The sequence below is a fragment of the Vigna angularis genome, chromosome 7, assembly GCF_016808095.1.
Source record: "Vigna angularis cultivar LongXiaoDou No.4 chromosome 7, ASM1680809v1, whole genome shotgun sequence".
In the NCBI taxonomy this organism is placed as follows: domain Eukaryota; kingdom Viridiplantae; phylum Streptophyta; class Magnoliopsida; order Fabales; family Fabaceae; genus Vigna; species Vigna angularis.
The window spans coordinates 10,454,412-10,480,298 of record NC_068976.1 but is presented as its reverse complement, the minus strand read 5'-3'; the positions used below and the strand labels follow the sequence as shown (position 1 = coordinate 10,480,298).

General features: G+C 30.1%; 2 protein-coding genes across 2 annotated transcripts; one reads left to right on the top strand and one right to left on the bottom strand.

Moving 5' to 3' along the window:
* Positions 1-6,421: 6,421 nt before the first annotated feature.
* LOC108319278 (gibberellin 3-beta-dioxygenase 1) lies at positions 6,422-8,445 on the top strand. The gene is made up of 2 exons (XM_017550352.2): positions 6,422-7,136; positions 7,869-8,445. Exons 1-2 carry the CDS (start codon positions 6,649-6,651, stop codon positions 8,428-8,430), a joined length of 1,050 nt encoding a protein of 349 aa, XP_017405841.1. The 5' UTR covers positions 6,422-6,648; the 3' UTR covers positions 8,431-8,445.
* An 8,378-nt stretch (positions 8,446-16,823) lies between these two features.
* LOC108319287 (protein TIFY 8) lies at positions 16,824-20,713 on the bottom strand. Its single transcript, XM_017550361.2, has 6 exons — positions 20,333-20,713; positions 19,188-19,375; positions 18,661-19,085; positions 18,471-18,558; positions 17,734-17,890; positions 16,824-17,046 (listed from the first exon to the last, which is right to left on the bottom strand). Exons 1-6 carry the CDS (start codon positions 20,547-20,549, stop codon positions 17,006-17,008), a joined length of 1,116 nt encoding a protein of 371 aa, XP_017405850.1. The 5' UTR covers positions 20,550-20,713; the 3' UTR covers positions 16,824-17,005.
* Between the last annotated feature and the right edge of the window lie 5,174 nt (positions 20,714-25,887).

The following is a 25,887-nucleotide window of genomic DNA, read 5'->3' as shown; positions in this document are numbered from 1 at the left end:
ACACGTAAAATTTACTCTAATTACAATATATTTCACCTTTAAATATCAATGAATTACTAGCAACCAGAATGAAACTTGTCAACAATATAATAAGCAAAGCTAGATAAAATTAAAAATATAAATAAACATAAAGGTTTTAACATGTATAATATAAAATGTATAAAATATTATATAAAAATGTCTTATAACATACTTGATCGTGATCATGACCAAATTTTTATATATCTTTGTATTATATTTTTCTTTTCCATACATTAATAATAAATCATTTTCATCACTTTTAATTTATTTATTTTCTTGAAACATTTTTCTTAAATATTCAGCTTAATTAATTATTTTTTAAGTTGACTAAATATTTCTTCTAAATAGCAATTTTTGTAAGACCCATGAAAAAAAAATATTTATAGTACTAAATTTTAGCATTTTATTAGTAATAATAATTTTAATGGATAGAAAAATGAAAATTTTGGATATAAAATTATAGTAATTTAGAAAGAAAGGTTCAAATTTTGATAACTTATTTAGAAAATTCTTTTAAGAAAATTGAATAGTAAAAAGTGAATAGTGAATAGTAAAAAAAAAAGTGAAAAAAAAAGAAGATAAGAATTTCTTAGCATGGAAGGAATTAAGATAAGATTTGAAGACATTATTAAGGAATCCATTATGAATCCATTAAGTAAAGTAGTGATTAAGAAATTAATATAATAAAATAATATTAAAAAAATTAATGAATAGTAAATTTTTTACCTATAAATAGCCATGGGAGGGAAGGGCATTTTGCACCAAGAGAAGAGGAATCAAGTGAGAGCTTGAGAAATAGAGAAGAAAGAGTTAGGGAAAAAATTTTAATTGCAAGAAGAGTAGAGGTTCTGAAGAGTTTTCGGGGAAACAAATTCGGAGCAGGAGATTAAGTTTGGAATAGAGGTAGGGGAGCTAACCTTTCTATGCTTTTATAATATGATTTAGTATTGTTTTTATTACTATTCATGTCTTGAAATTCTGTGTGAATAGTGTTAATGCTTACTGTATATCTATCTATGTGGAATTTCGGTGTTAATATTATATGTTGCTGTTTTGAATCTGTAAATAAGAAATTTGTTAAAAACTAGTTGAGGAACACTTTGGCTAAGGAAAGACTTGGTACTTAAGTTGTCCATTTGTGACGCACCTCTCTTTCCTGGAAGTCTACTCGATATGTTTTTAACTTAAATCCTATTGAACAGATTATGTACTGTTAATTTATTTTGTGATATATTCAGTTTGTATAATTTCTAAAATGATTGGATTTTATTGCATTTGAATTATGCATCTGAACATGGTTGTGAACTATAATGATGTGATTTATGTGGAAAGTATGTTAATGCATGAGATATGTTGGATTCACTGTGATAATATGATAGTATCTAGTTATTCATGTCTTGGGTTAAGTTTCAAAGTGATAGTATGGTTCATATACGTAATTCCATGATCCTCAAGGAGAGGATACATGGTGGTGATTTGGGGGTGTATAGAATGATTGCATGGTAGCTCAGTTTTGGGGGTCATCCTGAAACTCCAATGGTCTTTCTTCTCATGTAGAGAGGATTGAACCATGTGGTGAGGAGTAGCAGGAGGTCCTAGTCTTGGGTGCTTCCATATGATCCAAGGTGAGTGATGACGGATTAACCTCGTGACTGTGGCCGGGCGGTAGTGCCCAAGTTTTATAAGGCGGTAGTGCCAGGCGGTAGTGCCCAAGTTTTATAAAGCCACCACGAGTGCAAGACCCGCCATAGCTCGGTAATCATTCTAGTCCGGACGAGTCGGGGTATAAAGTAACAAGTCTTGTGATGTCATTTTATCATGTATATCAAAGTAATAGATGAATATGTATATTGTGATTGTTGTATGATGGTATGAGTATGTCTGACATAATTATTATATGAGGTTTGCATGCATGTTTTATAAATGATTGGTTGCATGTTAGCTCACCCTACTTGTTTGTGTTTTTGTGTTTGGGTATGTGCGATGATCGTATAATTCGTTATACGGGAGCAGATGAAGGAATGTCGTCTCACACAGTGCCAAGGAAAGGGAGGAGTAGAAGAACTATAATTAGAACCTTTTTACATGTATAGACTTATATCAACTAGGAAATTTTAAAGGGTGAGATTACGGGATGTTACCGTAAATGTAATCTTAATTATCAAGTGTGAAAAATTGGGATGTTACATTAATGTGAGAATTTGGGATGTTACAATTTTCAGAAATGAAATAATTAAAATTTTGTAAGAAGATAAAGTTATTCATTATTCAATGATAAGTTCTAATAATTATAGAAGTACAATTTGATCTTTTCAAATACTGAATTACATAATAATGTCAATTATTCTATGTAAATTTATATATTTTTTTCATTTGAATTTGAATTGAAAATTTCATAAATTACCAGAATAAATAAGAAAAACTTAAGAAAATGAGTATAGTTTCTTTAAATAAATTCCCGGTTCGTTAACTTAGATACTTTTCATAAATTCTTTAGGATATTGATGTATTTAGGAATATAAAATGATTAAATATGTTTTTAATCTCTAAATTTAAAGTGGAATTAAAATTTATTCATATAAAAACTTTTAATATATTTTAATTTACAAATTTTAAAAATAAATAGTTATAATCTATGTTGGTCTTTTTTACGTGTTAAATGATACTAAAGATTGTTAATTGAATTAAAATATATCAAAGAACGTAAATAACTTAAATATTAATATGAATTTTTGCTTAACAAAATTTAAAATAATTGGATTAAAATGATAAGATCTATTTATTTTAAAGGTTAGGATTTTTAGAACAATGAATTTCAATTTCTCGATAAAATTTAACTGCTAAAAATATATTTCATCTTGTGTAAAATATGATGATTTGGAAAAGAAATTTCAACTCATTGAAATTAAAAAATTTAACTACAAAATTAGATGAAAATACTTCTACTTTTAGGAACTCAAACAACAGTGTAATTTGAACTAAAATTTATTATGATTACGTTAATACTAATTTTGTAAACTAATGCATCAAATAAGCAATAACACTAATATGTGTCAATCCCCTCTTTTAAAATTACAAGCACCGGTCAAAGTTGGTAGTTAGCTTTCTAACCTTGAAATTAAGGATGGAAATAGATAGACTTGAATTTGACTATCTCATATTTATCTTTAAAGTAAGAATTTATCTTTATTTTTACTATCTTTTTAGTATTGAGTAGTGAGTATAACCGTTACATGTCTTTATATTATTTTAAATATTAATTTAATAATATTATTTACAAAAAAGTTATATTATAAGTATTTAATATAAAAAAGTTCTATATTTTTTCTTCAACATCAAATATCAACAAATATAGGTATAATACTAAATAAGAGTATTAAATAATAATAAATAAAAATAAATAATTATAGAAAATAAAAAAATTAAGTATGTGATTTACAAGCTAGAAATTCAAGACAAAAACTTTAAGATAAATCTTTTAGATTACGTAATAAATAAAATGTATTTTGATAAATTAAAATGAAGAAAAATATAAAAACGAAAATGAATATTGAGAAGGACATAGAAACGAAAATGAGATGAATATCTTACCCGTATCCAATTTAAAAATTAAGTCTTAACCATATACATATATATACATTAATTTCCGATCAAAATCAATAAGTACAAAAATGCCCACATAAATGTTATTTCTAGTTCAACTTAACCCACCACTATATTTGATAATTTTATAAATAAAATTTATTGTAGCTTTGTATAAATTTATTAATATATATATATATATATATATATATATATATATATATTTGTTTGGTCAACCTTTTCGTACACCACTTAACTATTAATAATATTTTTATTGTTGCCCCAAAAATAATCTTTCCATTATCACAATTAATATGATTAGTATCAACATCACGTCTGTTATACCATCATTATTAATTATCGATAATCCTAATCACCACTATTATATTTAATTATCACCATCAAGTATTATCATTGTTTTTAGTGTCTTTTTTAGTACTACAACGGTTATTATTATTAGGCATTCCCTTTTTAAGTATTCACCATCATCAACCTTTTGCTAACCCTCCATCATAATTACCTTTCAAAAGTTTATTTTTTTTTACTATAATATAATTTCTATTACTAAGCTAAATTATTTTATGTTTGTCAATGGTTGAATACGATAAGATCATACTTTATCTTTTTCCACTCTTATGTTATATTCTTATCTTGATATACTATTATCTTCACCAAAGCAGTTTATCCTAAAAGTATTAAATATTTATAATTGAATGATTAGATCAATAATTTTTCTTTAAATGTTGAAGATAAAAAATAGAATTTAGATTCTCTGTTAAGTTTTTTCATGTTATTTATTTGATGTGCCTTCAGAATATATTGTTTGACATTTATTTTAATGTTTTAAAATATATTAAAAAAAAGTTTTAAATATCAACACGTGTATTTTTAATGCTCAGCAGAATAACACTAAAAAATCAGCAAAGAATTTAGACTCAAATAAATATCTATAAATAACCATATATCAACACTAAAAATCAGCAAAGAATTTAGACTCAATAAATATCTATAAATAACCATATATAAGATTGGTCCATTTAAACTATATATTTATTAATTACTTCTATTAAACAAATTTATTTTGAACTAATATTTTTTGTAGGACTTACATGCAATTAACATTGAATTCAAATATCAAAGTTTTGTGTTGACATAAATGTACAATGAAGAAAAACTCCAACGTGAAAAAACATTTCTAAAACTATAAAATTCATAGTGCGCACGAGAGACACACTTTTGAAATCAAACATTTCACCTCTTAATTGGTGAATGAAAGTGAGTAGACATAGATATGATTCCTCTTTATATAATTTCATCTCTAAAAAAAATTAAAATTTTTATTCATACCATTATGTGACATTTTTATTGTCTCAGTCTCCCAAAAATTGAAAAAAATCAACAAATTTGAGAAGAAAGTATAGAGAAATATTTTTTATAGAAAAGAATTAATTTTATGGAGACCAAAGTCATTTAAATAAATATAAGAAGTTATGTATAGTTATATGAATATAAAAAGATATTCAGAAATGTAATTATGGTAACACCCCTAAAGTCTTGTCTATAGAGTCTAATTGGCACCTTTTTCTTCATTCAAATGTCCGAGTCAATGTCTACACTATAAAATCTAAAAACGCTACATTTCTACACCATTAAACGTTAGAACATAGAAAGGTCAAGTTTGAAAGCTAGCTTAGTTTTTGTTTTTTTGTTTTTTTGTTTTTCCACTGAATTCATTTTGAATATATGAATTTGAATTATTTTGTCCTCATGATGTTCTTATTGGCTTCATCGTATTTTCCGTCAGATTACTCAGCATTCAAATGATTTCACTTTACTGAGCCTTTGAAAATGTTGTCAACTTCAGACACAAACAACAAATGGAAATGTCTTATTATGTATGTACTAATGTATGCATAATGATCTGAAATACAACCTCAAAAGTATTCCCATCTTAACTTGTATGTTTTGAACCCCATGTCATGCAAATGGGAATCATCCTTTCTTTTCAGGCAAAGGCTTATGTTGTAGTACAAAAGTTCTCCTTTGTGCTCCGCCAGTGGCTGCAGCCTTCAATAATATAAATAAGTATCAACATGGAGCACTTTCCATAGTTTTCCAAGATTTACTCAATCAATGAGATCTTTCATGCATGACATGGGGTTCAAAATATACCAATCATCAATTTCATTACTCACTATTTTCATACATTCAATAATATTAAAAAAAAAATTAAATACACGTTTCTCTTTTAATCCTCCAAAACACTCTGTAAAATCAGAGTTTTTAGTTTTAAAATGAATATATAATATTTTAAATGTAATGATTGACCCTAATAATAATACATTATAATATTAAAAAAAATCATTCATAGAATATTTTACAAATGAAAGAGGTAGGTTTTTATAAAAAAGTTGACTAATAATTTTTTTATAAAACTAGTGTGTTTCACACTTAAAAAAACAATATTATTGGTATACCGGCCATTTGCAATGGAAGAATTAAGAGATATATAGTTTGAACTATATATCATATTGCATGAAAATGAAATTGATTGCATATTTGAGTTTATCAAATTAGCAAATTAGCATGGAGCACATGTAAACTCTTTATTTGGTGGAACAAGACAACCTTGTTCATTTGGTTTTCGAACTAGAAGACAAAGCGTGTCCTATTTTTGTCCACAAAAGCTAAAGGGAAACAAAAAGGATCCTCTATCAAAATTTTCTGTTTCTTTTCTCCCTTTGCCGCATGAGTGAAACTTTATCATGGAATAAAGAAAAAGGTTTCTTTCTCCCATTCTTATTTTAATATTTAAGATCTTGAGATTCCACACTCACAAATTGTTTGTTCCTTCTTTTGTCTTACTCAAACCATATTCCTTCTTCATAACCCAAAATCCGACACAACATAGTCCAATAGCCAACCTCACCCAACTGTATAAGGTTTTAACCTAATCTCAAACATGTTCTTGCAACATTCTTTTTATATATTAAGGTTGTGAAAATCAATCCAACCAAATCCAACTTGCTTCCTTGCACTTTTGAAATGGCCTCTACTCTCTCTGAAGCCTACAGAGACTACCCTCTCCACCTCCATCATATTATCCCCTTAGACTTTTCTTCACTTAGGACCTTGCCTGAAACCCATGCATGGCCTCAATCTGAAGATGGTCATCATCACGATGATGATGATGATGGGGGTGGATCATGCATACCCATCATTGACCTCATGGATCCTAATGCCATGGAACTCATAGGCCTTGCTTGTGAGAAGTGGGGTGCCTTCCAATTGAAGAACCATGGCATACCCTTAAGTGTTGTTGAAGAGGTTGAAGAAGAAGCTAAGAGGCTCTTTGCCCTCCCCGCCGACAGGAAATTGAAGGCCCTACGATCCGCCGCCGGGGCCACCGGCTACGGCCGGGCACGGATATCATCATTCTTCCCCAAGCACATGTGGCATGAAGGATTCACCATCATGGGGTCTCCATGCGATGATGCCAAAAAGATTTGGCCTAATGACCATACACGGTTTTGGTAAGTACAGATGTTATGTATAGAATCTCATGCACTTCCATGCAACGTGGACATTCATATGCTAATAGCTACTCTCTTTTTGCTAACATCAAATTTTAATTTCAACATAATGGAATCCTTTACAACATCATCATCATCTTGGATTCGAGTTTGTCCTTGAGATTTGAAAGAGTCTCATCGAATATTAGTTTATGTTTTGGACAATTCTTCTTTGAAAAACGCATATTCAGCATTTCTCTTTCCAAGATACAATAATAAACGAAAGAATAAAGAAAAATAGATGTTTTTGTCCTCATTTGCTATATGATTACATTTTTTTTATGCCATCACATGAACATGATAAAATCAAATAACTTTTCCACAAAATGTTGGCATGATAAGTTTTTTCTAATATTAAATAACCTCTATAACCCATTGGAATCAACGGGTAAAAAATTCAGATAATTTAGTAGAAACCTTATTAAATTCAAACTCTATCTTCATAGCATTAAAAAATATCAAAGAACACGTATTATTATTATATATATATATAAACATGATCTGATTAAACTTGTCCATTACAAAACGTCTTTATATATACATACAAAGAATACAACTTAGGTGCAGCTTATATTATACGTGTACCATTATAAAAAATTATACTATAAAAAGTGGATATGAGTAATTTCAATTAGAAAACTAACACCAAAATACTTGATAAAGTAAAATGAAAGTATGTTTGTGTTTATGCAGCAACATAATGGAGAATTACCAGAAGCAAATGAAGCTGCTAGCAGAGAAGCTAACCCAGATGATATTGACATTGTTGAAGATTTCTGAAGATGGAAAGGGGTGGATTGGTTCAAGTGACCTGTGTGAAGCTGTTCAGCTGAACTTCTACCCTTGTTGCCCTGAGCCAAACCGAGCCATGGGTCTAGCCCCTCACACGGACACTTCGCTCTTCACAATCCTCCACCAGAGCCAAACGAATGGCCTGCAAATCTTCAAGGAGGGTGCAGGGTGGGTCTCCGTGCACCCTCACCCCGACACCCTTGTTGTTCACACCGGTGACATTCTTCACATCTTGTCCAACTCAAGGTTCCGTTGTGCATTGCATCGTGTCATGGTCAACAGTGCAAGACAAAGATACTCTGTGGCCTATTTCTATGGCCCCCCTTTGGATTATGTACTCTCTCCATTGCTTCTTCTCACTCCTTTCCCTCGTTTTCGTTCTTTGTCTATCAAGGAGTACATTGGCATCAAGGCCAAGAACCTTGGTGAAGCATTGTCTTTGATTAGTACCATTCAAAACTAATTAATCTTCATTACTTCTTTAACCTAAATATTCATATCTAACCTCTTGTTAACTTTATTATTGTTATATACTGATTACAAACTTATTCTAAAATTTGTTATTTCGATAAATTTATTAGTTAATTTATTAATTATGGGACAAACTATTAATATTTAATTTCTTTCTCAAAATAATAATACCTTGAATGTGTTGAAAGTTTCGTATCTATTAAATATAAAGTTAATTTATAATATATTAAATAAGTGAAAACCTTTTTTTAATCAAAAATAGACATTCGTGGAGATGTTTTAAAGATATTCAATTTAAACAAGTTAATATGATTAAGAATTATTTTTTAATCAAGATATATAAGGGTGTTGTTAACTTGTTACCCTAATAATTAATATCAACTATAATTAATGATTTTGTTGAGTATCTATTTCACATGGAAATAGATCACTACGGCCTATTTTGAATGAATTTAATCGTTACTTAGAAAATTAAAATTATTTTTACACAAGTTGAAAATAAAAATAAAAATAGAAAAATTAGATAAGAAAACTCAAATTAACTTAAACATGTTAATTGTAATTAATTTAATTTTCTTTTATGAAAACCTCGTTCAATGTCTGTAGAGAGATGGATCTTTTAAAAAAAAATCACGTTTCAAAAATTAAGTCTCGATTCTCATTGAGATATACTTGGTATCTGAAAATATAAATAATGCATTTTCTTAGTTGAAAGAAATACATTCTGAAAATTAGAAATTACTGACACTTTCCAATAAAATTCTCCACTATTGGACTTTGGTCAGCATATGTTTTAAAGGAAATCATTCTTCAATGTTAACCTTTAATTAGAATACTAATAGGGGAAATAAAAAAACAATAATAGAGGCAGGTCAATTGAGTCATTTTCAAATTATTGTTTCTTTTAGAATTTTTTTTCTTTGGTTAATTGGAAAACTAGGATGTTGAAAAGTCTAACGTGCTTCTCATTGTTTTTATATTTGTGGCTTAAATAGAAACATGGGAAAAGTTAATTCAATCATTAAAAATTTAAAAGCTTGAAAGTTTTTTTTTTATTCTTGAAATATATACTTTTAATAGTGATTATTGTTCGGAGGAAGAAAGAACTCAAAGCTCATTATTTTTAACTAAAATTAAAAATTGATTTTGATAAGATTAATTAATACAAAGTTAATGCCTCATGTTTGACTTTTGTTCTGAATTATTCTTTTAGTTTTTTAAGTATAAAGCAAACAATTTAATTTCAACATATACTCACATTATTTTTATTTTATTTTAATCACAATAATTGTTTCTAATTTTTTTGTCTTTACTATTTTATTATATTCTTTATCAATATTTGTTTTTTTCCCGTGGTATATATATATATATATATATATATATATATATATATATATATATATATATATATATATTGAAAGGATTAATACAAAATGACATGAATCGATAATTTTGTTTAGATTGGAAAAGTCAACTAATTTTTAAATATAAAATAAAACACTACTATATTTCAGCAAAATAAAATTAAATAAATAACACTTAACATGTTTTTTATTTTAGGTAAGTTTGGGTAATGATTTCGAGTATGTACTCAAAATAGTACATGTCACGACTCAATATAAAACTTTAAAGAAAATAAAAGATAAATTTTGAAATTAAAATTAATTTACAAAACTCTATATCTAAATTTTCAAACATAAGTTTTAAATTATACATACTTTTAATTTATATAAAAAATAATTCTTAATTTTCCAAAAACATTTATAGAAAAACTGGTGCAATATTATCCATACGTAATAAATTCACATAATATGAGTAGTTTGTGTCAAACATGACTTTAAAGGCGGTTCATACGAAACCTTTTACATGGTTATGTCTTTGAGTTCTCTGCAAACATCAATGCCTAATCCCTACACGTATGTGCTTCCTCAATAGTTGACATTCTTGGCACTTGAATGAGACTTTTGCTCTACTATTTGGTTTCTTAATAGTTTCTTAGTTTTTCTTTATAAAAGACAACTTTTTATTTCTTTTATCTAATACTTATTTTCAAAATTACAATATGGGATTTGCTAATCAAATTTTAGTTAACGAAAATATATTTATACATCATGGATTCTAAGTTTTAAGATTAAGAATATTTGAAGAATTTTTTATTTTTATTTTAAATGGAATTTTTTTATTAAAATATGTATTTAAAGTATCATTAGTACAAAAATCGCATACAACGTCGAATATTTTGGGTTTTTAACGGCGAAATCGCGAATGCGTTATATTAGGAGACGTTAAATTTATGTTTAAACTTAACGTCGAATTTTGTCAATATTCGACATTAAACTTAACTCGAATTTTGTCAATATTCGATGTTAATTAATTTTTTTTGTTTTTTTTAATTAATTGTGATCATTTTTTACAACTCTACGAGACCTGAAAAACAGAAAAACAATTTTAATCTTTAGTATTTTATAAAGCATGAACTATGAACGTGTAGTATCAACAACAAACAACAATAACCAACAACAAACAAGTTCAATCAAACAACAACAACAAATAAATTCAAAAAGAAAAAAATAACAAACAAGTTCTTCAAAACGAAAACGAAAACTAATCTTCAAAAGGTGGGTTCATCGTAATAAAGTTTCGTCACAGTGAGAGAGAAAGCAGAATGTGCCTATGAAGAACAAGAACACGAAAATAATCAGTTCAAACAAACAAAAATCATACATAAAGTAATTAATTAACATGTGATGCTCATAAACTTCGTTCGAGAAAAGTTTGAGAAGAGAAGAGGGTATCGCGCGCTAAGATAAAGTGAATGAATTTTCAATTTCCCGCTCAAATTTTTATTGAATTCACTAACCTTTTGACGTCGAATTTAAAAGTCATTCGACGTTTTATATCATTTTACGTAGAATTACAATTCTAAACGACGTTTAATAATTGCATTTATTTACAAAAATGTCACCGCTCATTTTTAACGTTGGTAATTCAGTGGTTAGACGTTAAACGCCTGATGTTATAAAATAATGTATGTCTTCTTTTATGAATATGGATTTTTTTGTCAACTAAAATTTGATACACTTTAATAGGTCACGTAAGTTAGCAAACATATATATATATATATATATATATATATATATATATATATATATATATATGTGTGTGTGTTTAATATTATATTATAGTTATAGGTTAGATGAAAATGTCGTTGTAATTTAAGAATTATTACACTGATTTATCCAAAATCAGTGAGAATTCTGTTTTTAACAATTGATCATGTATATTTGAATTTTGATAGGATTTTATTCTCTAAAATTACATATTATTTTACAGGAGATGGTATGCAATTGATCTGTTTTTTTATGTGAACTATACAACAAAGTTCATAAAAGAAAAGATGGTCAACATGTCTCCAATAAAGCAAAAGAAATTCATTGTACATATACATGTTTTAAAGATAAGATTTATTTAGTTATTTAATCTTATCTTACAAAATGATTGATTTATTACATAGGAATCATATATGAAAGTTCTATGGTAGAAAAACATGGAGAAAATGTACTAAAGCATCTTAACGTTGATCAAGATGTATGAGATCGGATGGTAAAATAAGAAAGGTAGAATTCATGGTATTGACCATAGCTTAGATCTTCTCATCATCAATATGAATGGTTCATTTTGATTAGTTATAGGTCCTTCCACAAATTCAAATAATGTAAAACAAAAGAAATCATTACAATAGCTCTACAAATGTCTCAAATGCAACAACAAATGCAAACAGAATTACATTTACAAACAGAATCTCAAAAGCAATTACGGATAGAATTACGAGCACAAATAGAGGTGCAAAGACATATAAAATGACATTTTAGAAGTGATAGTGATTTAAAAATAGTGAGACTCAATTATTTTAAAATTAAATGGTTTTAATATAAATAGTTTTGTTATAAACGAGTTTCATTATTTTAAAAGCTCTAGAAATCACTTTTCTAAAGCTCTCTCCGATTTTTCTATAAGGGTTCTTCCTCCCTATTCGTCTAATTGAATAATCGAGACCATAAGATTGATCTCTATGATGAGCTCTTCAATATAGACTGATTAGTTTCTCCATTTAAGTAAGTTGAGTTTTCAACATTTTTCTTAGTATTTTTTTTTTTGTATCTATTGCATATAGGTCTGCTCAGTTTGCATGTGTCCTTTGAATCTTTGATTTGAGTCTTTGTTGATCAATGATTCTAAAAGTGTATCCTGATAATGTTTATGTTGTTCGTATGAGCAAATAGAGCCTCCAGAGCTTATGGAGTTGTGTTAGAACTCCTAAAGTCGTTAGGTCATTTGTCAGGTACGGAGAGCTAGTTTCTTTGATTTTAATTGATAGAAAAGTTGTATTTAATGTTTGTATGATGATATGGTGGTTGATTTGTGAAATTGAATTGATTCGTGAGATTTGGTATATTGAGTTGCTTGTTAGAGTTGGGTATGTTGAGTTGAATTTCATGAATTAAGCTTACGTTAAGTTAAGTAGAGTTTAATCAATTGAGAAAATTAATGAGTGGTTGTATAGTAAGAACGAAATAGAATAAATTCATAGTTTAATCCTATGATATTGAGAATTTAGGACTATTAGAAGATATTTTTAAGGTAATGATAAATCATTCAAAGGAAGAACGTTGAGAGGAAGTAAGTGGAGAGGGTAAAGGGTTATGTTATGGAGTATTTTCGTGTTGTTGTGTTCATATATCTGAGCTTAGGTTATGTGGGATGGGCATCACATGAATAATGTTTTATGTGATGTATTATTTCATTGAGTAGCAATTGTGCATTTGATGTTATTTAGTGTGATTGTGAAGACGTGCAAATGTATGATTGGGTGGTGATAACTCAACAAAAAATGGACAGTTTGTCAATTTATGTGAGAGTAGTGGGGAGTGGTCTTTGCCCGTAAGTCTCTCAAGAAGAGTAGTGGGAAGGGTAACTTTGTGTACTAGAGATGAACTTCGTTAAGGAAGCTCTCGAGAAGAGTAATGAAAAGTTGCACCTGTGTATTTCATCGGGGAAGTTCTCAAGAAGAGTGGCGAAAAATGGACCATGTTTGTGAGGCTGGATACGGGTGATTGCTCTAGTGGTGAGCGATTGTTGGTAAACTGCATGCAAGAATTACGAATTGATTCCTAACATTGAGATCACTAGTGGTTATATTAATTGTTGTGATGACAAGTTTTGAACCTATTATGATGTGTTTAAACTATTGTTTGAGACAATAAACTTTGTGAATGGTTGTTGAGACAAATGATGAAATTGAATGGTGTTGCGAGACACCAGATTTATGAAAGATTTCGATGAGTTGTTATATGATTATTAATGTATATTATTGTTTATGATGTTTGATGTTCTTGTTAGTTCACCCTTATTTATGTGTGTTTGATTGTGATGATCGTATATATTTTTCAATATATATATATATATTTCAATATATGATTGTAGATGTTAATATGAATGCATAACATTGAGGAGCTTTGAATTTGCTCAAGTGAAAAACTTGTTTTTGTAAATGATTTTCTTTTAAGTAAATATTATTGTAAAGTAATGTACACCTTGATTTAGTTATAAATTATTATGGCTTACTTTTAAGTTGTTACAATTAAATAATTTAGTTAATCTTGCGATATTAAATTACAAAATAATTTTTCTTTTAAATTTACGAATTAATTTAACTTTATCTAGTCAGGTTGTTAAAAACAATACTTCTAAAACCAAAATATATTTTTTATATAATTTAAGATCTTTAAAATCTTAAATATTAGAATTTATGTTCTGCGGGGATACTTTAATATAAACATTTTACAAAAATTTAAATATTAAATCTATAATCCTGAAATTACTCCATCAATAGAAATTTCCTAACAAGATTATAAGTTCATTCCCTAACACATAAGTTTGCGTATTCATTCTAATATCATGCATGGAATCTTTCCACCACCTAAAATGCCGAACTTACTTGTTAAAATTAACTTGTTCTTTGACCATATATATATATATATATATATATATATATATATATATATATATATATATATATATATATATATATATATATATATATATATATATATATATATATATGATTATCACATCCAATATCAAAGCATATAATCTATAGAAGTAACTCTTACAAGACTCAATCCAAAATTTGTATTTTTTTTAACAAAAGCATTCTTAATTATAGGCCATTTTATTTTCAATTTACTAAATATTTAGAGAAATGTATTAATGTATTTGACCTTTGACTAGTTTAGTTTTGTTTTATACAAAGAGTTTGAAAATTTTAATTTTGGCTATCCTTATGTTTAATTTAAGACAATAATTGTATTGATGATAAAAAAACCTAAAAGAAGTAAAAATAAAATATTACTCTAAAATAGAATAAAAATATGCTAGATATAAATATTGAGAATTACTTTAACTACACAAAATTTAAGGTAAGTTTATTAATATCAATTATATTAATAAATTCTTCAATACGATAAATTAGTTGATTGAATTAGATGGAATATAAAAGATTTAATCCTTTTGAACATCCTTATTTGTGGAGGTTTGTCTCAAATAGCTTCTTGTATTCTAAATGGTCTCAATTAGGTTCTTTATTGTATAAAATTGAATCAATTTAGATCTCGCCGTTAATTAGGCTGGACGACGTTCAAAATTTTGATGCGTGGCTTGGAGACATGAGCAAGTTGTTCTGACGTGGCATACATTGGTCGTTGAGTTGGCTTTCTTTTAAATAAGTTAGTGGTCGACCACTCGGCCTAGTGGTCGACCACTCGGCCTAGTGGTCGGTCACTCAGCTTGGTGGGTGGTGGTCGGCCACCACCAGGCCGAGTAGTCGACCACCAAGCCAAGTGGTCGACCACCAACTTATTTAAAAGAAAGCCAACTCAGCAACCTATGTACCAGAACAACTTGCTTATGTCACCAAGCCACACATCAAAATTTTTAACGTCGTCCGACCTAATTAACGGCGATGTCTAAATTGATTCAATTTTATACAATAAAAAACCTAATTGAGACCATTTAGAATATGAAAAGATATTTGAGACAAACCTCCACAAATAGAAATGTTCAAAAAGATTAAACCAATATAGAATTAAGATGAATATATTTAAATTTTGTTCAACTTATTTCGCGATTAAACTAGTTGTTCTTTAACCTCTCAACGACTGTAATTTGGATTTATTTTTATCACATCAAACAATAAAACAATTTTTACATTGATTTTTTTAAAAATAAAAGTACAAAATAAATGAAACTGTTGTAATCTTAATCTCTTCAATTTGATCTTATTAGAGATAAAGCCAAAAGTAGGAGTATAATGATATGTGGATTATGCAGTTTGAATGCGTGTTTTTATTAAATTAGTTTGTTAGTAATTAAGTTAATTAATTATAATAAAATCATTTTCAATGATACTAAATCCATTTAACTAAGGACAAATTTTAGAATAGGATGAAATTAAACTTTTATATTGGGTGCACTTGAGGCACAAGATACCTATCTGTGTTTTTGAAGTTGGTCATTCAACTCATTAAGATATTAATATATGGTTAATAATGGTAGAATAACATTCAAACTACTATTAATAAAGCTATTTGAATAATTAAAAAAATATACACAGTAAGAAAATAATTAAATAATAATTAATTATTAAAAACAATTAGGTATTTATGATTAATTTAGATATCATTTTATAAATTTAAAATTAATTAATTATATTTAAAATAATTTTTATTATGAATGAAAAATTATAATTAATTTGTGAATTATAACTTTGATTTCTAATATTAACTATTAAATTAGGGTATAAATAATTTATAAAAAAGGTATCCAATTTAATTAGTATTGTAATTAATTATTTTGATTTTTAAAATTGAATGTTATTTAATGATTTTTTTAAAGACAATGATAATATAATATAATTATTTTAAAAATATAAATAAAATATAGAATGTATAAACTATTGACATTTGAAAGATTTTGAAAAAGATTTGTCTTTTATGTAACCCTTGTAACATTTAAACGATTAGATTGTCTGGTGTTCTGTTTTATGTGTAAAGTTCTGTTTGAAGAGAAATATATCTAACCACCATAGTAAAGATGTTATATGGTAGTTTTTTTTATCAAGGTTTCAGTAAAAACACAATAAAAGTGGTAATGGAGGTAGAAGGATGTCACAAAAATCGTGTTTTAAAACATAATCTTAACGTTCAAAATTATGTTTCTCAAACTATTTACCCATTTATTTATATATTTTAAATCTATCCATTTCTGTAAATTTGAAAAATATGTAAATTTTCCTTTGAAAGACCTTCATGCATTATATGATAAATATCCAATAGGCCCCCTTTAGGCAATAAACACTAAAAAAACATTGAAAACTCAACAAAATTACACAAAAGGAGAGGATTATTATACACAGTAATCATCAGAATTGTAGAAAGGTCTAAAGCATTCTAATAAATACAGAAAACCTTGTACACGAACTATATATCATTGTGTTCTTGTCTTCAGAACTAGGATTTGCAGCTTGAACCAGAATTTCTTGTATCTTCAGCTGAAAAGAAATCAAACTTCGATGTCAAAGAACAAAAGCTTATTTTAATGAAGGGTCATGCTAACTTGGACAGGATAGGAACACAAAAACAACAAAAAACAAATAGTGTTAAAAAAAAGTAATCTCTCCATTTTCACTTCATTTATCATCAAAGCTTTTTGATAATTTTTCAGAGACTGTCTTTATTTTTTTCAATCTAGTATTACTCAAATACATACTCACACAACAGTTCAACAATCATACGTATATCATGTATTTGCACAAAAACATGTGTTGTCAAGTATACTGATAGACAAATATAATCATTAAATACAATAGAAGTTTTACTTTTCAATGAAAAAGCTGATTTTAGTTCCTTAATAAGTGACTTCAGTGTTTGAGTTTAAGGAATCATGCCACAACAAAAATCATGAAATTTCAACCAGACTTTTAACCAATAAGAAATAAGACTTTGTATTCTGTCAACACCATTCCATTAAGTATAACATGAGTTCAAATTCTCTGCTGAGTTTTGGTATTGTTTTTCTACCGAGCCTTCAAAATACATTGATCTTGATATATTAAAAAAGTTTTTAATATATTTTAAAACATCAAAATCAGTATTTTGAAGGCACGGCAGAAGAATAGCACCGAAATCTCAACAGAGAATCCAAATTCATAATATGATATGATGCAATGCATGCATACCTGTTGTGGAAGTCAGTTGACCACCTGGTTCAGTGGCATGATGACTTGAATTTCTTTCCAAGTTACTATCATGGTGTAGCTTTACAGAAGATTTGGACGAGAATGCTGTGGTCCAAGATCCACCATTAGAGCCAGCTAAAGCCATTATAACATCAGCCTGCATTCATCAGAGAGCATGCAGAAGTTACAAAGCATAAAACATGCATAGATAACACTCTACACACTGCTAGTGTAAAAGATTACACTGTAATCCAATCAGAAACCACCACCATGCATAGTAAACTTATTGACTTTCATACTAATGACCTTAAATATCTTATAAACAATGATTTGATTGATCAACATACACAATGCATAAATATTAAACTCTATCAGAATTAGCCCTGCTTCATATTACAACCTTGCTATTTTCAATACTTATACACTCTTCATGGTTTACAACACAAGCCTGTTTAACAGCTGTTTAAGTGCGTGACAAACATCATCAAGTCTCCTCTATTGTCAAGGCAATGGTTGGTTACACAGATACAAAGAAGCAACACAAATACAACTGGCTTAACGAATTTGTCCTCCTAAAAACCTGCTATGACAAAATCGTTACATTGAAGTTAACAATAGTATTCCAAGATACAAGTTTTCATTCCCAGATGATTATAAATTATAAACAAAAACTAATCTCAGTCCACATTTCACTAAATTCAGAAAACAGATAAGCCTCACTAACATAAAAAGCTGACCTTATTAGGCTGTACATCATCAAACACATGAGCTTGACCTCCATAAAAGATAGTCATCTGACAGGTGGCAGATGATGAGCCACGTTGACTGCAGCCAAACCAAAATGTATAAAATCCATTTCCAAGGTAAAATCATAAAGGGCATGTAAAAAACACAAGGAAAATTGGGAAATTATATTAATAGATTTACTTCAGAATTGTGGAAGATTCAGGGTCTACTATGTTTGTCACAGGCTTTGCTCTGCTGCCACCAAGCATGGAAGAAGTCTTATCAGTGACTGCATTGATTGTGTTAATGGAACTGAAAAGCCCAGGACCCTTGATTCTGGTTCTAGACCCTTCATCAGCAGCTAACTGAGAGATAAATGAAGGAGCAGCACTAGTATCACCCATCTTGTTTGAAGTTCTTTGGTCCATAAGAGGAGCTAACTGCATGAAAGGACCAAAATTCATGAGAATTGATCTTTCCAATTTATTTGCATCAGACTTAGTTCCAGTGGGAGTCTGCAATATCTGAGAGCCACTGGTTGTTGGCTTCAGTGACTGCATAGGAAGAAACACATCATCACCATTAGACCTTCTAAGGCAATCAGAAGTAGCTGCATTCCGAAGCATCTGTATCAAAACCAGGTTCAAGAATTAACCAACAGAATGCAAAAGCAAAACGTGTTTCCATTTTGGTCATATGAATGAAACAGATGAAGAATTATGTGAGACCTTCATGGAATGTGAGTTTTGAAGGGAATGAGGGACCATTTGGAAGGAATCTCTGGAAGAAAAGATAAAAGTGGTATCAGAATTACTTCTCTTCTTTCTCACTACTCTGTTAGCTATCTCAATGCCACAAAATTCACTCTTCGGACCATAGAATGGAACTCCCTCAAGATGATTCCCAATCTGTTTTTCTATCAAATTGATGAAGAACAAACAGCATTACACTCAAAATTAAAAGTGGGAAACACTTCAAACTTTCATTTTTAATTTTCCTCAATACAGTTTAAATATTTTAAAAAGTACTAAAAACACCTATGTATTCAACGAAAAATCCAAGAATCAAAACAAAAAAAAAACAATAGAAATCGGCATCAGCATTATGAAAAGAAAACTAAAAGTTGATATCATCAGTTTTTATTATCCAGTGCACAAGCTCAAACAACAGAAACTCCTAGAGTAGATTCAAATATCTTGCTCAACTTTAGGTCAAAAGATTTTAATAGAAGCATGAACTATGATGCATAAAATATAACCAACATACACCCACTAAAAACTTAAAATAAGATAACAAAAAAGGTAAAAACCTACAAAAAGTTACCAGAAAATGATTCTACCAAATAAATACACACTGGGTGAATGGTTAACAGTGGAGAAGGAAATTTTCTAAATAAAAACAAATCCTCCCACACTCAAACAACTTTGTTGAGAAAAGAAAGAGCAACACAACCTGACAAATCCATCCAATTCATAAACTTCTCAATAACTCCGGGAGAAAAGAAAATAAGAATGTAAACAAAAACTAAATTACTTCAATGGATAAATTAATTTACGGAATCTCCACTATTTAGTTTTTTCCAAAAAAAACATTTTAATTTATGTATTGTGAAAGAAATTTAACGAAATTTAGTTTTGACATTCCCCTTCCCTCAAATAAATCCTTGCAAAAAAATATATATATATTTTTCCAAACTGAGGGTAGAGAACAACAAAAGTGTACAATGAAGACAGACACGTGAAACTAAAGTCACAAGTGAACAAGTGCCTTCCACTGAGAAATCCGAACTCGACCCTCGAAAATGCAGCACATGGGGTTTGCGGGGAGAAGAAAAGATGGAGTTTTGAAGCAAATGGGGGTGGAACCGGCTCACCGGAAGCGAGGTGGGAGGTGGCAGCGCCGCTGAACACGGTGGCGGAAGATAGGGAGGAGCGGGTGACGTAAAGATGAGAGGTTTGGGGGGCATAGAGCACATTGGAGTGAATGGGGTTGGTGCTCTTAGTGCCAAGAAAGTCATGGAACATGGGGTTCACAAGCTGTTGATGTTGTTGCTGGGTAACGTTGTTGTCGGCATTGTTTTGCTGAGCCATTCTCTCAATGAGGCCATTGCATATTCGTGTTGGTCTTCTTCATGGCTGCCTCTGGTTCTACTGTGCACTGAAGAGGGAGAAAGAAAAACAGAACAAAGAGAAGAACAGAAGAAAAGGAGAATGAGCGTGTGAGAGAGAGAGAGAAAGGAAGGGAAAAGAAGGGAGTACTTCGGTTCAGTGGAGAGCATGTCTTCTCTCGTTTTTATTTTTCTTACTTTTTTCATTAGTAAAATATAGGTATTGTATTTTGTAATGTTATAATTCTCCATTAAATTTGGAACAGTATAATTCATATTTAATTTTAATTTAATAAAATAATTTAAATTAAAGATGCTCTCATCTTTTAAATTTGTTATACGAATTTAAAATTTGTTTATAAAATTTTACATTAACTTATAACCTTAAAAATAAAAATAAATAATCATTCTAACTTAATTAAATTAGGTTTTCTTTTTTAAGTATTAATTGTGAATGTAAAATGAAATTTAAGAGATAAAAGAATTAATATTAAGTTTAATACATCATTTCGTCCTACCTTTTAAAAAAGTCCACTATTGTCCCATATTTCGTTCAAAACGGTTCAAGTTGGTCTTTTTGGCTTACGATGTTAAATAACGGTGCAATGATGTGAAAGTTGTGATCTGTCTAACTTTTTATTGACGTGGCAACTGCGATCCATTGATGTGGCAATGTTAATGTAAAAGGATAGGAGGACATCGTGAAACCCTAATTTTCCTATGATCACAAACATTTGTGCCACCATTGTGAAACCCTAGCCGTCGCTGCTGCCGCAGAACGAAACGCGCCACCAACAAACCCTTAGGCCATCATGCTATCGTCACCACCATTAACACATACATATAATTCGAAGCAGAGAAAAGCAATAGAAAAACCAGAAATCAAACCCTATCCATAATGAAACCCTAACCCGCGTCGCCAGTAATTAGGGCAAAATCTCCACCATGCGTCGCGCCTCGCCACCATTAAGCAAGAACCGAATCGAAATCCCTAACCTGCAAACCAGAAATTCCAACCCAAATATGAAAAAGAAAATCGCAATCGCGACACTTAGAAACCCAATTCACACCTGCAGCAAACCATAAACATACATAATCGCTACCCAAATCATAGAAACCCTAGTTCGCAAGCAGCATCCATGGGCACTAACATGCAAATTTTGTAAGATATGACAATTTTCTAAATATAGCTTTAAAACGCAAGTATTTCATTTAACGTAGGGATGGCAAAAAAATTCGTGCCCACGGATATCCGTGGATAAAACCCGCAACGGATAGTTAATATCCGTGGATATTTACTACTCACGGGTTGCATGTAGCGGATATTTTAGTACCCGCTTATAAACGGGTCGGGTGCGGGTATTATACTAACCGTACTTGCAGATATCCGCTACCCGCAAAAAATAAAAATAAAAATTTAATTTATATTTTATTAAGTTAAATTTAATTAAAATTAACATTAATTTATATTTTATAAGGTTAAATTTAATTAAAATTTAATTTTAATTTTATATTTAATTTATATTATATTTTATATATTTTTTGTAATTTTATTTAAATTTAATTTTAATATATTATAAAAATATTTTTTTTTAAATATTTGAAGGTATCCGCGGGTATCCACAGGTATCTGCGGGTTTTAAAATATTCGTGGATATTTTTTAAACGGGTATCCGTGAAGGTAATGGATCGGGTAGCGGGTCGATTTTTTTATCGGGTCGGGTTGCGGGTAGGAACTATCCGTACCCGACCTGTTGTCATCCCTAAATGTATACCTTTGTCTTTTGTCTTATTTGATAAACGAAGTTTAATCAAATAATACACACACGATCTTAAGTTAATGTTGTACTTTACAAAATTTTCCAAAATTTTCTGAATTTATTTTTATGTTGTAGAAAATATTTTTAGTTTCGTATATATCAAGTAGATATTGTAAAGCTCCTATCTACATCAAATAACTTTTGTAAGACGAGCTAAAGTTATTTTATGTCAACAAGCATCTTAGCACACCTTTTGTTAATCTTGAAAAGGTTATTTTTCATGTATGATCTTTAATTTTACTCTAATTTGGGTGAAAGTTATTTGACATTTAATTTTACTCTAATTTGGGTGAAAGTTATTTGTCCTTCGTAGGGCGAGGTGAGTGCAAAACTTAAATTATAATTATTATTGTTTATTTTGAATACAATTTATATTAAATAATACTGTTTAGAATCGAACGAAGATCAAGTTGATCTACCACGACAAAAAATTAAATAAATTAGGACCCTGCCACGAGGAAATTCAACAAACTGTGTTGAATTCGACTTTGGTGCCTGTCACGCACATTTCTTATGACAACACCCATAAGGGCTTATTGCTCGAATTCATTGAGAGATGACATTTTGAGACGAGTAGTTTTCATCTCCTTGTAAATGAGATGTTTGTTACTCTTGATGATGTCTCGACGTTCCTTCACCTCTCGGTCCTTTGACAATTCTATGATTTGGTGGAGTTGGACTTTAAAGATGCTCGTTCAGCCCTTGTCGAGCTTCTTAGCATTGATTGTGGCAGGACTGGTGCGGAGATGGAAGAATCACACGGGTTGAAAGTCAGGCTCGGCTGGCTTAGAGAGATTTATCATGAGTGGTGTGAGGCGCAATAATGGGAGTAGGTTGCTAGAGCATATATATTGCTTATAGTTAGATGCACAATATTCGCAAATAAGAGTGTCACTTTTATTCATGTGTCTTACTGTTGTTTAGAGACATACACGCATGTGACAGATATGCTTGGGGTGTTGCTGCACTCGCCCATTTATACGTGCATCTTGGGGATACGAGTCTGGCTTCCACCAAGCAGATGGCCGGATATTTGACTCTGTTACAAGTACACATATATCTTCCACTTTGATTTGATGTACTTGTTTCCATGTTCAAAGATGAAAGATGTTTTATTGAATATTTTTTTTTTTAGAATTGGGTATATGAGCATTTCCCTGACATAGGAAGAAGGTAGCTGGTGTCTTCTTATGATGATACCACACCACGTGCTATTAGGTGGCAGATCTCGACGCAAGGTTGCACTCTTCCAGAAATTCAATCACAGTTGCATGCCCTCACATACACTAGAGTTATATGGCACCCGTGTGAGGGGACATCAGGGCATTCGTCCTTTCTTCGGCATTTGTATGTATTCCGAATGGATTTGGATTGGTGACGTCCTTTGTCATATCTGCCTGAATGTGTGCTGAGGTAGTTTAGGTTTCAGTAGGTCATTCCACGATCGTCCACTACCGTTGCAGATGCGGATATAGTCACCATTGATTATGTCTGGTTGCACTTCACAGATCACACTGAGGGATGTGAGACTTGCAGCATCCCCTTCTGATCGTGTTAATGGATACATAAAGTGCTTCAGGAGGATTTCATATTCATATATTATTGTTGTTGTAGATTAGGAGCAACCAAGTGTTGATCCTAGAGGAAAAATAATATATGGATGTGAAACCCTCCTGAACCACTCTATGTATCCATCAACACAATCAGAAGGGAGTGTTGTGAGTCTCATATCCCTTAGAACGTGATATGTGAAATGCAACCAGACATAATCGATGGTGTCCGCATCTACAACGATAGTGGGCGATCGTGAAATGACCTGTTGAAACTCAAACTGCCTCAAAACAAGCTCAAATAGATGTTAGCAAAAGACGTCACCAATATGAATCCATCTGGAATACATACAAATGTCGAAGAAAGCACAGATGTCCCGATGTCCCTCACACGGGTGCCATATAACTCCAGTGTAAGTTAGGGCATCTAACTGTGACCGAATCTCTAGAAGAGTGCAACACCTGGCAGCACGTGATGTGGTATCATCGTAAGAAGACATCAACCACCTCCTTCCCATTCTAGGGAAATGCTTGTATATCCAAATAAAAAAAATTATTCAATGAAACATCTTTCATCTTCAAACATTAAAACAAGTACATCAAATCAAAGTGGAAGGTATATGTGTACCTGTAACAAAGTCAAATATTTGTCCATCTACTTGGTGGAAGTCGGGCTCGCATCCCCAAGTTGCTTGTATAAATGGGCAGGTGCAGCAACACCCCAAACATATTTGTCACATGCGTGTATGTCTTTAAAAAACAGTAAGTAAGACACGCGAATAGAAGTGACACTCTTATTTGCGAATATTGTGCATCTAACTAGATACAATAGATATGTTCTAGCAGCATACTCCCACTGTTGTGCTTCACACCATTCAAGATAAATCTCTCTAAGTCAACTAAGTCTGACTTTTGACCCTCGTGATTCTTCCCTCTACGCATCAACCCTGCCACGATCAACGCCAAGAAGCACAACAAAGCTGAACAAGCGTCTTTAAAGTCCAACTCCACTAAATCACAAAATTGTCCCAAAACTAGGAGGTGAAGCAATGTCGAGACATCATCAAGAGTAACAAATATCTCACCTACAGGGAGATGGAAACTAATCGTCTCAAAATATCATCTCTCATGAATCTGAGCAATAAACTCGTATCAGTGTAGCCATAAGAAATGCGTGTGAGAGGCATCAAAGCCGAATTCAATACAATATGTGGAATTCTCTCGTGATAGGGTCATAATTTACTTAATTTTTTGTCGTGGAAGATCAACTTGATCTCCTCCTCATTTTGTATTCAAAATAAACAATAATAATTATAATTTACGTTTTCCACTTACCTAGTCCTGGGAAATAGTATACGCAACATGCTAAACATAGTTCGTCAATAGCGAACAATCACGTGGACCTATAAAAAATCCACCAACATCCTCATCTATGTAAGGACCATCCTCATGCTCTTCCTCTTCAACATGGACCTTAAATACCTCCTCTCAATAACCTACTCCTCAACTACAAGGTCATCCTCTGCATGAGCATCAATAACAGCTTGGCGCCTTCTTCGAGTTGAAGTTGTAGGTCTACTTGCTTCACTTTGGAAAAACTCTCTCTTCGATAACTAGATGATACACCACGTGTTCTTATCATTTCTTACAAAAATTAAATTATTAAATAAACCAAATTAAATAATTAAACAACACAATAAATAAAAAAATGACTACAAAAGTAAGCAAATATCTTAAAAAACATATGTAAAGAAAAACAAAACAAACTTATTTTTTTTTTAAAAAAAGTTTACCTAAACAAATTACAAACATATCTAAAAAATAAATAAAATATTATATTAAATATAATTTAATTATATAAATTAAAAAACTGTAAAAACAAACACAATTATTTAAAAAAAATTAATTACAAATATATTTCATAAATTAATTAATTAACTATAAATAAAAT